The sequence below is a fragment of the Gavialis gangeticus genome, unplaced genomic scaffold (assembly GCF_001723915.1).
Source record: "Gavialis gangeticus isolate Ggan-Ray unplaced genomic scaffold, GavGan_comp1, whole genome shotgun sequence".
Taxonomy (NCBI): domain Eukaryota; kingdom Metazoa; phylum Chordata; order Crocodylia; family Gavialidae; genus Gavialis; species Gavialis gangeticus.
In genome coordinates, this window is record NW_017729030.1 from 11,482,396 (window position 1) to 11,497,653 (window position 15,258).

Consider the following 15,258-nt stretch of genomic DNA (forward strand, 5'->3'; position numbering starts at 1 on the left):
TTTCTCTTTTTGGGGTTTTTTGTTGTTCTCCCGCCCTGGCGGGGGGTCGGGCTAGAAGATCTACTAGGTCCCTTCCGACCCTTAATCTATGAATCTATGAATCTATAATCTCCTTCCTACTGTCTGTAGAAGTATCAGCAGCGTCAAATATTATCTTCCATTTTGTTATGCTTGTTGCAGGACTGAAAGGGTAACTGATATATGAGCCTTTAACTGAAATAACTCTTTTAACAGTGAAAGCTCTTCTCCCAAATGTGTTAGGCTTTGTCTGTACAAGTGGAGGTTTATTTTTAGTCCCCTTCCTATTCCCTGACAAAAAAAAAATAAATACAAATAAATAAATCTCAGTGGTGTAATGCCAAAGTTGTAGCAGTGGCATTAGGTGTAGTGTAGCTGAGGGTCCTGTGGCCAGCAGTCTTTTTAATGCTGTTTAGACCTCAGAGAGAGATCATTTAACAACCATGGTTGTTTCCACCATTTACCTTACACCTGGATTCCCACAAATTCAGTAACATCAAGAGAAGCAGTGAGAAACTTCAGGGAAGGGAGGTAGTGGGTGGGGAATCATGTGGCCAAGTACAGTGCTCTCAGGCACTACAGACCTAAGTACTAATGTAAAAATAAATTTACCTTTTTTTCATAAGTTTTCAATGCCCACTTTTGTTTTCCTTTGCCAGTCACCTTCAGAGTTTTATTGCTGTGCATTAATTGTCTAGTGAAGTCTAGAAAGACTTTCTAATTCCTTTGCTTCATGCTGCATTTCTCTGCCATCTTCAGAATCTTTCTTGTAGCATGGCAGCATATTTGGCTTTCAGTTCATTTAAACAATTTTTTTTCAGTGATCTTCTGTGAACACACCAAAACACTATTGTCCTACTACTTTTTGTTATTACCTGGCCCTTAGCTTCATTTTTAATATTTCCCCTCTTTTGCTAGTTTTTACCTATTAGTGAATCAGTTCCCTGCTCCAAAATGGTCTGGGATGCTTTTGTAGATCAATGCCTTGTGCAGAACTGAGTCTGAAAGACTCTTTTTATGGGATTGAGGAAAGCCTTAATTTATCACGTTAGTTTTTAATTCTAGTTATGAGAGTCTTTGCTTCAGTAAAGATGCTTAGGCTGTCTTCTCATATCAGATATACTTAATTTGCACCTGTGCTGGTTGATACGGGGTGGGCAATCTGAGAAGTTTAAAGAAAAATAATATTCCATGTAGCATGTAGATCACTGAAGAGCTGTCCTCCAAGACGTAAGTATATGCAGACAAAATGAGACTGAGTACTTGTTTACTCTGTTTGCATAACATAGGGACTTTCCTTTTATTTTGTGACTGATCTTAATTATTGGTTTATTTTGTTCAGGTGTCTAAGCCCAATACAGTTGTTGCTTTGAATAGATAATGAGACAATCCACCTATAAACTTAGTTTGCCAATCTTTATTACAAATAACCCATTCAGATCTCCAGGATTGCAATGTAATCCGGGTAGGGACATTTTATACTGAATAGTTAGTCAACCTTTGGACTTTAAGTCAACACATACTTTTCCTGGATTTCTTTTATTTAAGTAGCATTACAGCCCCTTTTTCATGCTGAGAATTTCTGCATTAAAAATTATGGGTAGCTATACAGTAGTCAAAAGAAACATACCTTTCTGTTGCCAGTTTTTACAGGGTAGTAAAGTTTTTCTGGGTTTTTTAAACTCCTTTTAAAAATAACGTTCATAATTAGATCATTTTGGCAAATAAGCTGGTGGGTTGCTTTTGTGAAATGAGCTGCTCTTTCTATGAAAATGTAATGGTACATCTCAGAAGAATAACATCAGTATATCAGTTTGTTTGAACTGCAGGTTTAAACATATCAATCTGTAGTTAATCAGTAAATCACTCTAGTTCGTTCAGTGTTTTGTTTATGAACTGCCATAATGTGCCAGATTCCTGTTTTGTAATCCAGCACAAGAGATTAATTTGTTTGCATGGAAATAATATTTACATTTGACCCTAAAAAAGTTCAAAAACCAAAATGATCAAAATACTGAATATGGAATAAGCCATGTATGAAAGCACACCTATGGAAACATGTGTCTGGAGCTTTGGTAAATCCCTTAGGGATATAAACCTGAGTGTATTTTTTAGCAACAGGATTTAAATATACAGTCACAACTTGCTTCCAGTTTTCATAGCCTATTGCCTAATATACGTTGTATAAAACAATTATTTTTGGGGCCAGTTGTTTTTCCCTTTAATATGAATTTATACATGTACAAGTTGGACTGAGAAGCATCTGTACCCTTCAGAGAAGAAAGACCAATAATATCACCATGCAGAACAAATTGTGCTTGAATATTTGGTCATCTGCATCTTGCCTAAATTCATTATATAATAAAGGGCTTAGTCCATCTTTCTGTCTGTCCATAACACTCTTGGAGCACTCTGATTGGTTAGTGAAACAACCAATCAGAGTGTGGAGTGCTATCATGATGGAGGGGACAGAGTGGGGAGGCAAGGCCAGCAGTGCAGGCCTTGCCCCCCTGCTCCGTCCCCACTGTCTTGGCTGTGCTCTGCTGCCTCCGGGGTGTGGGGCCAGGGACATGAGACCAGCGGTGCTGGAAGCGGTGGCAGCGTGGGGTACTGGCAGTGGGGGACGGCAGGGCAAGCACCCCCCTGCTTCTGGGAGGCAGTAGTTGCACTCTGTTCCCCCCCCCCCCAATCATTCTTGATGGGCAGTTTGCTAGTATTTAATAGCTACTGCTAACATAGGTACCAAATTCGATCATCCCGTGAAACTATTTCAGGATGTTTAGAGGTAATTATACTCAAATGGTGTGTTCCAGGTGAGGACTTTCAAATGCATTACAAACACTAATTAAGCCTATTGGGTATCTTTCATATCCAATATACAAGTTAGAAAGTTGAGAGACAAGAGTTGTTCATGTAATGAGTTAGAATGAGTTAGAGAACAGAGTAATCTCTCTCTCTGGCTTCAACTTCTGCACCTTAAAAACAAAACCATCCTCTTCTTTGAACTCTTATTCCCTGCTCTGGTTGTAGTTGTGGAGGGCTATTAACACATCCTCTTGAAAACTAAGCAATTCAACTTGGATTCCATTTCTCTCTTTCAGGAATTGTATTTGCTCCTTATGGCCCAGTATGGAAGCAGCAGAGGAAGTTTTCTCATACAACTCTTCGCCATTTTGGATTAGGGAAGAACAGCCTGGAACCTAAAATTATTGAAGAACTGAAATATATTAAGGAAGAAATAAAAACACATGGAAAAGAGCCATTCAACCCCTTTTCAGTCATTAGCAATGGAGTGTCCAATATTATCTGCTCTCTGGCCTTTGGCAGGCGCTTTGATTATGAAGATGTTGAGTTTACGACCTTGTTGAGTCTCATGTCACGTGCCCTACAGATATGCATAAACAGCAGTGTAATTCTGGTCAACATCTATCCTTGGCTTTACTACCTCCCCTTTGGGCCTTTCAGAGAACTGAGGCAAGCTGAGTTAAATATTACCGCTTTCCTAAAAAGAATAATTGCACAGCACAGAGAGAACTTGGATCCAGAAAATCCTCAGGACTTTATTGATATGTACCTCCTCCAAGTGGATGAGGAGAAAAAAAAAAACAAGGATAGCAGCTTTAATGAAGACTACCTGTTTTTTATCATTGGTGACCTTTTTATTGCAGGCACTGACACCACCACCAACACACTTCTGTGGTGTCTCCTCTATATGTCTCTATACCCAGAAGTACAAGGTAAATGAGACTTTCTTAACTATTTCTACTGTCCTGCAAGGCTTGCAGCATACTGCTGCATTTTAGCACAGAGGTGTGCAAGAAAGCCAGTTCAGTATCTGATAACATGTTGTGAATGTAGTTATAAATATGTCTCTGTAATTTAAAAGATTTAATATTTAAGGTGCCTCAATAGCCTACCATTCAGACTTTGTGACCCTGCTGTGATTTGATTTCTGCCTGAAACTTTCTTAGCAAAACATCTGATTTGGTGCCTGCCTTCTCCATCCCTTTGGGATGGCAACCTCTACAGCCATGTGACAGTTGCTTCTCCTAATGCTCCTGTTCTTTGCAACCATTTTTTTCACATCCTAAATATTTATGAAGTGCTGGCAGCTTTCAGGACCCCAAATTGTAATAGTTAGTTTGACTGGGAATTTCTCCTGTTTCGGGCAACATTCTTTTCCAGGTAGTTCGGGGGACTTTTTTGCACTGATCGCTCCATGACAACTGGGTCATCTTGTCTTCCTCTCCCAGGTCAAGCCTTAGTTTGGGTGTTTAACAAACATGTGTGCAGTATTTTACTAATAATACACATTCTGGAGAACAGTGTGTAAGGAGAATTTTCTTTTGGGGTCAGCCATTTTGGTCTGGAGCTATATGATAGACAGAGTCTTTTGGTTCAAGTTGGTATCTTATTAGACCAACTTGGAGGTAGGTTGATGTTTCTAGCAAGCTTTCAGATAACACAGTATCCTTTTTCAAGCTAAGTGGAGCGCAGAATGGGGTGACCCCTTTGTATGCTGATGGATTCCCAAAAGCCTGCTAGAAACATGAACCTACCTCCAAGCTGATCTAATAAAAGATATCAACTTGAACCAAAAGACCTGGTCTGTGTCGGGCAGGCAAAATATGGCCCACGGGCCAGATCTGGCCCACCAGGCCATTCTATCCGGCCCGTGGGGCCCCTAAAAATTTTAGACAAAATATATTTATCTGTTCCTGGTTGCCTGTCACAGATGACAGGAGACAGAGGCAGTAGGACTCAGAGGAAGGCTGGCCCAGCCCCACTCCCACCTCCAGCCCTCTCTCACTACTGCCCTCCCAACCAGAAGCCTCTGCCTGCTGCAGCTTTCACTGCTTTCCTGCATGCCCACTGGCTGCTCCAGCACCACGTGGTCCCCAGCATCACTGGATCATTGGAGTATGGGCCCTGCACTGGTACTCTGGGGCCAGGAGTGTGTGTGTGTGTGTGATTGCACATGCACAATCTTTGTTGCACAGAAGATGTATGTGCAGAAGGTTTGCTTAGAACAATACAGCTCTTCACAGGGATAGTGCAGTAGTCGAATTTTTAAGCTAGTGGTGAGAGGTAACCTGTACCTTACACTAAGGCTGCTGCTAAACACATGTACTAATAATCCCAGGTCCTAAAATTATGTTCTAGTGAGACATAGCTGCCTTGGAACAGCTCCTCCTAAAGCTCCAATCATGTTCTGTGTACTTCACCTGGGGTGATATTTCCTTAGCAAACCCATAGATGGCAGCAAGAGTCTGTCTTAGGAAGTGAAAACTGAATCCCTTTCTCTGACTGAACTTTTTCTTGCATTGAACTGACAGGCAAACTTTGATCAGTATTGAAGTGTAAAAGTGCAAATATGGCTGGGCAGTGGTATATGGAACAAGCAGAATAACCACTGTCAACAGGATTTCAAGAACAGTTGTAGATAACTGACTTTTTTTTTTTTAAGATTGCAGGTTCCTTGGAAAGAGCAGCAACTTCATGTGCATGTGAAAAGCAACTTGTTGCATAGTGAATGTTGTTGTAATACAAAGAGGTCAACAACTGTAAATGATGAATCTTCTGTGTTATGATAGCTTCTTTTTATAGGCTGAAAAAAGAATCTCGCACATTCCCTCAGTTACTTTAACCTCAGTGTGTGATAGATGCAGGGAATCTGCTTCCATTTTTACTTGGCAGTCTGTGCTGTGTGTGCTTGGAAAGTCTTTCCAACTCTGCCACAAACCACTGAGTCATATTTTTTTAAAAGGGATTCTAGTGCATGAGGTAGAGCTCTGACCCAAGACCCTTGGAGTTACTGCCCTAGCATGGGTAAAATAAGCAGCAGCTGTTAAACTTTCCCATGCAGTTCACTAACATACTGCAGCTCAGGGGTGACAAGGTAGTGAAATCATACTACATACCCAGTGTCCATGACCCTTTTCTTTTTGTTCATGGTGACAGTCCTGGTGGTTGACATGCCTTGTATTTTTTTAATTTAATGTTGGCTGGAAAGTGGATTATTCATCAGTAATGAGGCCAGCAGAAGCTGATATGATCATATGCTCTGACTTGCATAAGACGGGCTATAGGACTTCCTGAATAAATCTTGTTAGAACTGCAGCACATCTTTTAGTGAAACTTATGCCGTTCCCTCTCCTGTTTTAAATTGATTGTACTTCGTTTCATGTGGCTCAGTGAGCAGTCATTAAACAATAAGAACTATGCACTTGACCACCACCTAGAGATGAAAGGCTCTAGTCCCCTATTACCAGTACTCTCAGATCTTTGGCTATACAATGATAGCTCGTAATCTAACACTGAGGCTAAGTCGACACCAGCAAAATGCTTCATCCATGTTAAGAGCTATGTATTGGCAAAACTGTGATTGTTTTTACTTTTGTTTCTCTCTCTTCAAGAGTTTTCTCATACTGGTATAACTGTCAGTTCTTGGGACTTCTGCTGGCACGGTTGGGTCAGACAGGACACACCCTACTTCCATATAACTGTTGTCAGATGTCTGCAGTGTAGGTGTGCCTTAGAAATGTGCTGTTGTCTTTCTTTCATCTTACTTTTGCTGCATAGAAAAGGTCCATGCAGAAATCAGTGCAGTTATTGGGCTGGACCGAGCTCCTTCTCTTGCTGACAAGGCTAAGATGCCCTTCACAGAGGCAACCATCATGGAGGTGCAACGAATGACTGTTGTTGTTCCTCTTTCTGTTCCTCGAATGGCCTCAGAGACTGCTGGTAAGTGTGTCTCTTAGTACATTATTTCTTTTGTGGCTGACATTACTGGTGAGATCTCAGGGAGCTTACAAAGATCAGTTATTCAGTAATAGATGTAAGCTCAGTGTAAAATGCCATTTCCTGAGAACAGAAGGGCTAGGAGAAATAATCTAGCCATGCACTGTGGTTGGCACAAGATTCCCCAAGTGTTTCATAATTAAAAATGAGCTGCAACTGCATAAGCCTTTGTTGACCAGCCCACCTTCTGGGAATTGAAAATCAAGATTTCCCCCCTTCCTTTATAAAACAAACATTTCTAGCCTTGACAGTCTTGAAAACGTTAATTCAGTGCAGTGTGATTGCTCAGCTTGAAAGGAATGTGCCAATATTGCAGAAATATGTGATCATTGCCCTGCTCAAAACACTCGTGCATTTGGGTGTGATGACAGTACAAGTTCCCATGTAATGGATACATCCCATATTAACATTACTCTTCCTGCAGCCCACCCCAAATGCCTGTGTTTAAATGAATTAGCACCCAGTGCATCAGCGTTGCATGCTCTCGTGTCCCATCCCCTACTGGTGCCTTTAGGGCTAGGGACAGACATTACACGTAAACCAGTTCACATGATCAGAAACTGGTTTAAACCTGTAACAGAACAGACAGTCAGTGCACATAACCCAGTTTGAAAATGGCCAAAACTGGTTTGAGATAACCCTGGTTGAACGTAGCATCACACTCTGGTGTGATGGTTGAATGTAGCAGGGTTGGCCCTGACCCTCTCCTTCCTAGCTGGAGGGTCACTGCTTCGGCTGGCTGAGGGACTGCAGCAGCTGCCAGGCTTACCCTACCCTCCTCCCTACTGGCTGCTAAAGCAGGGATCCCCCCTTCTGCCCGTCTCCCATGGCAGGGATCCCAGCACAGAGACCCAGCATCTGGCCATGCTCCCCCCACATGCTAGCTAATGCTGAGAGGTCTGTGTAGGTCTCCAATTTCACTTGAGTAAAGGCAGAAAGCTAGTGGCTTGCAAATGCACCCTGCAGATAAGATCTTTAAACTAATGAGAGAGATGTTTTCTTTTGTAGGGCTTGATGGGCTGATAAACTTTGTTCTGACAAACAACCTGCTGGGTGCAATCTGTCAGTCTTCTAGAGGGGACAGAGAAAGGTGTTTGCAGACAGCCTGCAAGAAGATGGGGAGGTGGAATCTGCAAGAAGACAGGGAGATGGAGATTAAAGCACAGTATCAGCAGATGCAGGGCGTGGCAACACTCCTGCCACTTGAGCAGCCAGTGGGGAAAAGCATGGGACTGCAGGCAGGCTGGGGGTTAAAACCCTTCCCTAATCAGAGTCTCCTGTCCCCTGTACCCCCAGCATCCTACCTCCCTGGCCACGTGCCCCCTCAGATCAACACTGTGGAAGGAAGGGAGTGCTTCTTTAGCACCCCCACTCCCTAGCCTGAGCCACTGCAGGTATTTGCCTACATTTCTGGAATGAAAAGGGAATGTCTATCCACCTCCAAATCGGTTCAAGCTTTGCAGGTTAGACTAACCTGCAAAGATTGAACCAGTTCAGGCTCAGGCTTTTTGAATGTCTGTCCCAAACCTAGGTGCTTGCAAGTAGATGAACTGTAGAGTCCCCTTATCACTTCTGTTAGAATCCTCCACAGTAGGGAAGGAGGAAAAATGGGGCCAGCAACCATTGCTCAGAGTGGGATTCCTGTACCTGCTTCTTGCCGGTATTTGGTATCACCAGTATTCTGACAGCATGTTGAGTAACACCTTGGAGAGAAGTAACTTGACTGCGGCTTCCCCATTCCCTCTTGATCCTTGGCAGTTGGCATACCTTCCAGCTCTAGCTTGATCTGGGAGCCGATGCACAGGCAGCCCTGACCTGTGATGCGTGCAAATTGTCCACAGTGAAATTCTGGGACATTATTGCATTTTATTCTGTCTTCTGTTAAGCGTGAAATTTCACGTTTGCTCTTGTCACCTGTTAGATATCACCTGTCTTTGTGTTTTGACGTAAAAGTACTGCAGGGATATACTATTCCAAAGGGCAGTGTGATTGTGCCCAACCTGTGGTCAGTGCACAGAGATCCTAATGCATGGGAGAAGCCAGATGACTTCCTACCAACAAGATTTCTGGATGAAAACGGCCAACTAATCAAAAGAGAAACATTCATCCCTTTTGGACTTGGTAAAATATTGAGATATAGTTGGAGTGGGATTTGTTTGAAGTGTGGGATCTGAGGGGTGAATTTTTAATGATGTGTGTGATGTATGGTGATTATTTAAGGCTATATTATATAACCATTAATATAAAATATATATAATATTTTATAATATAAACGTAAATATTTTAAAAATTTTAGAAGTATCCTTTCCAAATTAATAGTTTAATTTGGACCAACACATTTGGACTGATCTCAGTGTGTGCAGTCTTCTTCAGTGTTCTTGACTTTGTAGTCTTAACAATATTTTCTTTGTGGCAGGATGTAGGCCTAGTGTCATGTCATAAAGCTAAGTGAGATGTCAAAACAAAGACAGTGAATTTTAGCAAGTTCAGATCTGAATGGGAGCTTAAGTCTCCTTTTAACTGGTACATGGAAGTGTGGAAATTATAGGATGTATAAAAACTGTATGCATAGATCAACAGTTTGTTCAAAAAATCAACTATAAGATAATATTTTTTACATTTCAAATCTTTCTTAAGGTAAACGAGTGTGCATGGGAGAGCAGCTGGCAAAAATGGAATTGTTCTTGATGTTCGTAAATCTCCTGCAAAGTTTCACATTTTTGTATCCTGAGAACGCTAAAAAGCCCCATATGGATGGAAGATTTGGTCTAACATTAGCTCCTTTTCCATTCAATATAATTGCTTTGAACAGATGAAGAAACTTCAAAAAAACCAAAACCTTAAATGAAGAAGTGTTGCACTTGAATTCAGTTAATATAGTTAATCATTTTGGTAATGAAAGGAATTAATGCTAAGTGTGAAAATATTTAGTTGAAGGATAATGAGTGAAAGCAAACTAGTAACTTAAGTTAGCTTTTGAGTTCCACAAGTGAATTGAAGGTAAGATTTCAGTTTGATATTAAAACTTACCTTTTTATTTTTGTCCTTTTGGGATGTGGCTGCCTAACTAGATAAATTCTAATCTTAGGACCAAGAATCAAGCATATACGTAATGCCTTATGAATTTCAAAATGTTCTGTAAATAATTGGCAAAACAAAAATGAAAGACATGAGTAGCTATTTGTAGAATAATCATTAAGTGACATAAGGTGTTTATATCTTTAGTACAAAACAACTTAGTGACTAAATATGTTTTAAAAATTATGTTTTCCCTGCCCTTGAGGAACTCTTTTGTGTAAGTAACTTGCACTTATAGGTAGGACCAAACCAAAACTCATTGCTAAATATTGTATCAGAATTCTCTTAGTGTTGATGCTTTTTCTGGAGCCTACCCTGAATTTTCTTGGTGAGCCCTAATCCTGCATTGTCTAATAGGTCAAACTAAAATCCCAGGTCCAGCACATTCTGGGAGCAGTGAAAGAGTGTTTAGAATCACACACCAGATGATATCAGAATCTAAAACGAGGACTGATCTTGGAACAGGACAGTTGAGGTCTATTGCTGCAGTTTGGCACTGGTCAAACCCATACCCTTAAAGTATTAGAAAGAATTGGTGCTTAGGGCTTTAAATGAGTATCTAATTTGAGACAGGCCTGATTTGTCGTGGGGTTTGACCCAGATCAAAACAGACATATAGGCCAGGTACAGACATTACACTTCTACTGGTATAAGTGATTTGAAAACCCATCTAAAGCTGTAACGGAACAGAAGTTCAGCACACAAAACTTGTCTATACCCATAATGGAACAGGAGCTTGGCCCACACAGACTGGTTTAAAAATGGTGGAACCTGGTTTAAGATGTGTGCGTCTTCTCCATCCCCTTCCCCAGGCAAATATATGTTCTGTTTGCTATCAGTCTAAACTATGCTGCTTACAGAAAGCTGCATAACATAGACTGATTCTGCCTCAGGCTTTTTGAATGTCTATACCTAGATATACACATTGTCCTTCCAACTTGCATTTCTGTTCCCCTGTCAGTAGGTGGTGAAGGAGAGCAGGCAGCCTAACCTGTTTGTACCTGAATGCCTGGCAAAAAGTGTACAAATGCACATGGCTGTGCCCCAGGAAAAAGCATTGGCACATTTTATCCTGCATACTTCAGAGGGACTTCAAGTGGGACACTGGACATGTATGTCCGTAGGTTCCTGGGACAAATGCAGTGTCTATTTACAGCCTAGGAGTCTGGCAAAGCTGCTGCATGGCTGCAAGGTCTCTGCACTGTATCCCATTTGGAGTAAACCTAGAATATTGAACAGCACAACAGCCAGTCAGGATTAGATTGTGTTAATTCGTGTGCATAAACAGTTTTTAGTGTTGTCTGGTGGTTGGTATTACCAGTGAAACTCATTCCTGAGCATTTCAAAATGAGGCACTGCTCGTAAGAAGCTTGCCCCCCCATGTTTTTTAATAGTAATGACTAGACTTTTTCAGATTTCTGTAATACTTATTCAGGGCACTCAGCAGTTAATTGTGATGTGATTTAATCTTCTTGAGCATTGACATCTCCTTTTAAAGAGAAGTCTGGTATAGGCAGAAGTTTCAAAACTTGATACCAAGAGAAATTTATATTCTAGTCTTTTTTTTTTTTCTTCATCAGAGACATTGGAAATAGTGGTCTACCTTCATAATGCTAAGGTCACCAGACTGGAATGTGAAAACTGACTATAATTAGATATGAAGTTGGCTAGTTTTAATTTTTGACAGTAAAATGGAAAAAGTAAACTCAGCTCTGAAATTATTACTTCTTTAATAGCACTTTCAAACTTGGTAACTTTATTAAGACAGTGTCCTGCTTTTTTTTTTAAGCAGTAAGCATTTTACCCTTTGGAGGTAAAATAAAGGATTTTCATTTGCTGTTATGGTTAATACAGAGGCCTAATTCAGCAAGATGATTAAGCTGTTTTTAGTAGCTCCTCATGTTTTCACAAGGAAGCCTGCTGTTTATGGAGGCCATAACTTGACACATATCCTTGTAGGTCAGATGGTTATCTTGAAGAACTTCTATGTAATATAATTACAGAACAAATGAAAAGATGTGTAATTTAATGTTGCAATTTCTTTTAGGCAAAAACTTGAAATCCTTGGAGGATAATGAACCAAAGTTAGCACTCTTGTCAATATGCTTAATTTTGCTAGTGTATATAAAATAGTATATCTAGTGACTACTGAGTAATAAGCATTTATGATTCATCCTCTTACAGCTGGCTAAATAAAGCAGTTCTCTGCACAACTAGGGTTTGTCTGAAAAATCCTTAAAATAGGAATTTTTAATTGCAAAGCTAAAGTGAAGTGCTGATAATTATTTTCCTGATTCTGTTACGTGTCACATAAGCAACAAATAAGGTTGATCATGCAACTGCTTTGTGTGGAAATTTGTCTCTACTGATTAATGGGTAGGTTTAAGAAGCACTTTAGAATTTTGGCAGACTCTAGCGACACTGCATTTAAAATAAAATAAATGGATTTCTTTGTAATTTGTCACCTGTCCATCTTGCCTTTACACACCCGCAGCCTCCAGAAAAAATTTGGTATGCAAAATGTTGCCCTTGAAAACTGGTATTTTACAGATGGTCCTTTTAAGTTTTAGTTTCTAGACATTATACAGTGCTGTATTGGATGACAGGCTGTCCTACACACGTGAAGGATGGCACAATTGCTACCTATGTTCAGAAATAAATTGCTGCTTCAGGTGCCACCATGAAGGCCTAGCAAATAAAACTAGCGATTTCACAGGCTACTCTGAGAGAGACTGGAAACTCTTTTTGTTTGTAAAACTTACTTTTGCTACTGCAGAAAATTATTGGTAGCTGAACTGGATTGTGCAATATTGACCTTTTTTGTGGAAAGTTAAGTTTTAAATGTCTTATTGAATGTGGCCACTATATAGCTAATGTTTACAACAGTGCCTGTGTTTGTATGTTCAGTATGAGAATTTTCATCAGTGTAATTTATTTTAATAAAGTATTTTCTGTAATTTATACATAATAATACTGAAGCTTTTTATTGTTATCAATGAGGTGTAGCAGTCTACTTGATACTTTGATATGTGGATGTTGCGCTCCACATATATTAACTCTGGAATGCAGTCTCCAGTCAACTCAGAAATATCAAGTATTCTCAATATCAGTAGAGTTTTGCACATTGTTTTCAGTCAATACCAGGGGACTGGGGGTGGGGAGGGGACAGAAAAGAAGAGTGGGGATAGCCACAAAGAATACCCATCTGGTTAGCAGAGCTGGCACCTCTGTAATTGTTTTGATAGTTATGCAACCATTCAGGAGGCATTTAACTGTTACAGTATCCCAGCTTATTTCTGCCTGTACTCTAAGTACTTTAAAATGCCCTGAAAGTGAATAGTGGAGGAGAGGAGGCAGCATGGACTGAAATGGAAAAGACCTGCAGAAGTGGGGAAGGACACTGGCTGGAGAGATTGTAGGAACTTCCCCTCCTGGGGGTGGAATAGAAAATAAGAGGTGAGTAGGGACCATGGGGGTGGGGGTACAGCCACTGTCATGGGGAATAACTCCTGCCTTAAGGGGCACATGTCTTCCATGGTACAGAGGAAGGGAGTGGCATTTGCAGGATGTCCCTGGAAAGGAAGGAGGTGGGGAGACAAGGGTGATGTATAAGTTGTGAGGGCAGGGGGTTAAGACTTGCAATACAAATGGTAACAAGAATCTGCTGGTGCATATAATGAGCTTATCTTACTGAAGCAACTGAGAATGCAGTGCCTTTGCAATCTAGTATTTGCAGTTTATCTTCATAACTTGACATTAGACTCCTCCCTGTACACTTGTGGGGTGTTTCTACCTGGCTTCAGGCACTGAGAAAGATAAAGCTGAAAAAACTTTAACTTGGTATGGACAGACAAACAGATTACACCAAGTTAAAAAGAGAGAGTTGGGGGAAGTGACTTGATGTCAGCTGTTCTGCTGTAACTGTTCCAGGAATTTGTCTGTTACAGTAATGATCCTTGTATGTTTGATTTATTTGTGTCCTAATCATAGTTTAAGAACTTTGTGCTTGGGTACCGTGTAAGCAGAACAGAAAAATTGTCCCTGCCTCAAAAAATGTATAATCCAAGTGCAGATTTTTTTTTAAATGTAATTCAGAAAATGAATAGAAAGTATATGTTGAGATATATGTGGCTAAGTACAGACATTTGGGGAGGTTAAATTGGGTTCAAAATGGCCGCCCCTTTTAAACTTAGTTCGTCCTGGTGCTGACCTTACACGTACAGACCCAATCTCAGCAGCGTTGCCAAGTCCACTTTATAATAAGTGGAATTGGGCTATTTTTTTTTTTTAAAGTCACTTGAATGTTTTGAGAGTTGAGGGTTGATAAGCACCTCCACTCTCCTATTTGAAATGGGTTGGGTTTGTTTTGGCTTTGTTTTTAAAGGCAATGCCACTTTTTTTTCTCGCAAGTCTCGGCAACACTGGGTCTCAGTGACCGCAGTCAATCTAAACCTGTAACTACAGATGTTCCATGCACACATACTGGTCTAAAAATTGCAGAACCCAGTTTAAGATCAACCTAGATCTATGTAGTATCAAACTTTATTCCATTTAGGTCAAAGTGGTGCATGGAACTCCTATATGCTTACCAGTGCAACCCCGAGGTTTGGAAACCCCAGCCTTGGTGCTGTTCTTTTCACTACTGCCCTACAGCCAGCCATCTCAACCCCCACCCCACAAGGTTCAGCCGCTTTTATCAGCACTTGAACACTGCCGGAGCTGAGCAAATAAGTCCTGGTGGGGGAAGAGGCAAGGGATGGGGGTATAGGTTTGCTGGGGGGGGACACGTCCCACCCATGGGTTGTGCTTGCCCACACCCCTCACACTGGCCCTGCCCACCCCACCCATGGGTCACACCTGCCCTTCATCCCTTGGCAGACTGGGCAAGCCCCCTGCTAGCCCACCCATCCTGACTTACCTGATATTGGGCAACCATTCTGAATCTATTTAACTTCCTTGTAATGCCCCCAAATGTCTGTACTTAGCCTGCAGGCGTAAGACATGTTTAGTTGGTAGCATTTTGGAAACATTAGAAAAGAGGGATGACCCCCGCATGGATAAGAATTAAAATGTGAAAACAGTTTCATAGATTCATAGAGTCCGAAGGGACCTCAGTGGGCCATCTGGTCTGACCCCCCTGCCCCTGGCAGGCAAGAAAAGAGTCACCAACCCTGGGGTCATGTGATCCCTGCCAGGTGCCTGTCCAGTCTCTTCTTGAAGACCCCCAAGGATGGGGTGAGCACCTCCTGCCTTGGGAGCCCATTCCAGATTCTGGCAACCCTGACCATGAAGAATTTTTTCCTAATGCCCAGCCTGAACCTTCTGTCTTAAGGCCCTTGTTCCTTGTCATTCTAGGGGGTG

General features: G+C 41.2%; 1 protein-coding gene across 2 annotated transcripts in view; it reads left to right on the plus strand.

The window, feature by feature from the left end:
* LOC109301060 (cytochrome P450 2U1) overlaps nt 1-12,865 on the plus strand; it is a 33,424-nt gene extending 20,559 nt beyond the window's left edge. Inside the window, exons 2-5 of one of the 2 annotated variants that reach the window (XM_019521948.1) lie at nt 3,120-3,755; nt 6,601-6,762; nt 8,773-8,940; nt 11,478-12,865. In XM_019521948.1, the coding sequence (XP_019377493.1) occupies nt 3,120-3,755; nt 6,601-6,762; nt 8,773-8,940; nt 11,478-11,542 (1,031 nt within the window). In that variant the 3' untranslated portion in view covers nt 11,543-12,865. Of the gene's footprint in view, nt 1-3,119; nt 3,756-6,600; nt 6,763-8,772; nt 8,941-9,456; nt 9,652-11,477 lie in introns of those variants that run through there. The other variant, XM_019521947.1, reaches the window with a different exon arrangement.
* The last annotated feature ends 2,393 nt before the right edge of the window (nt 12,866-15,258 follow it).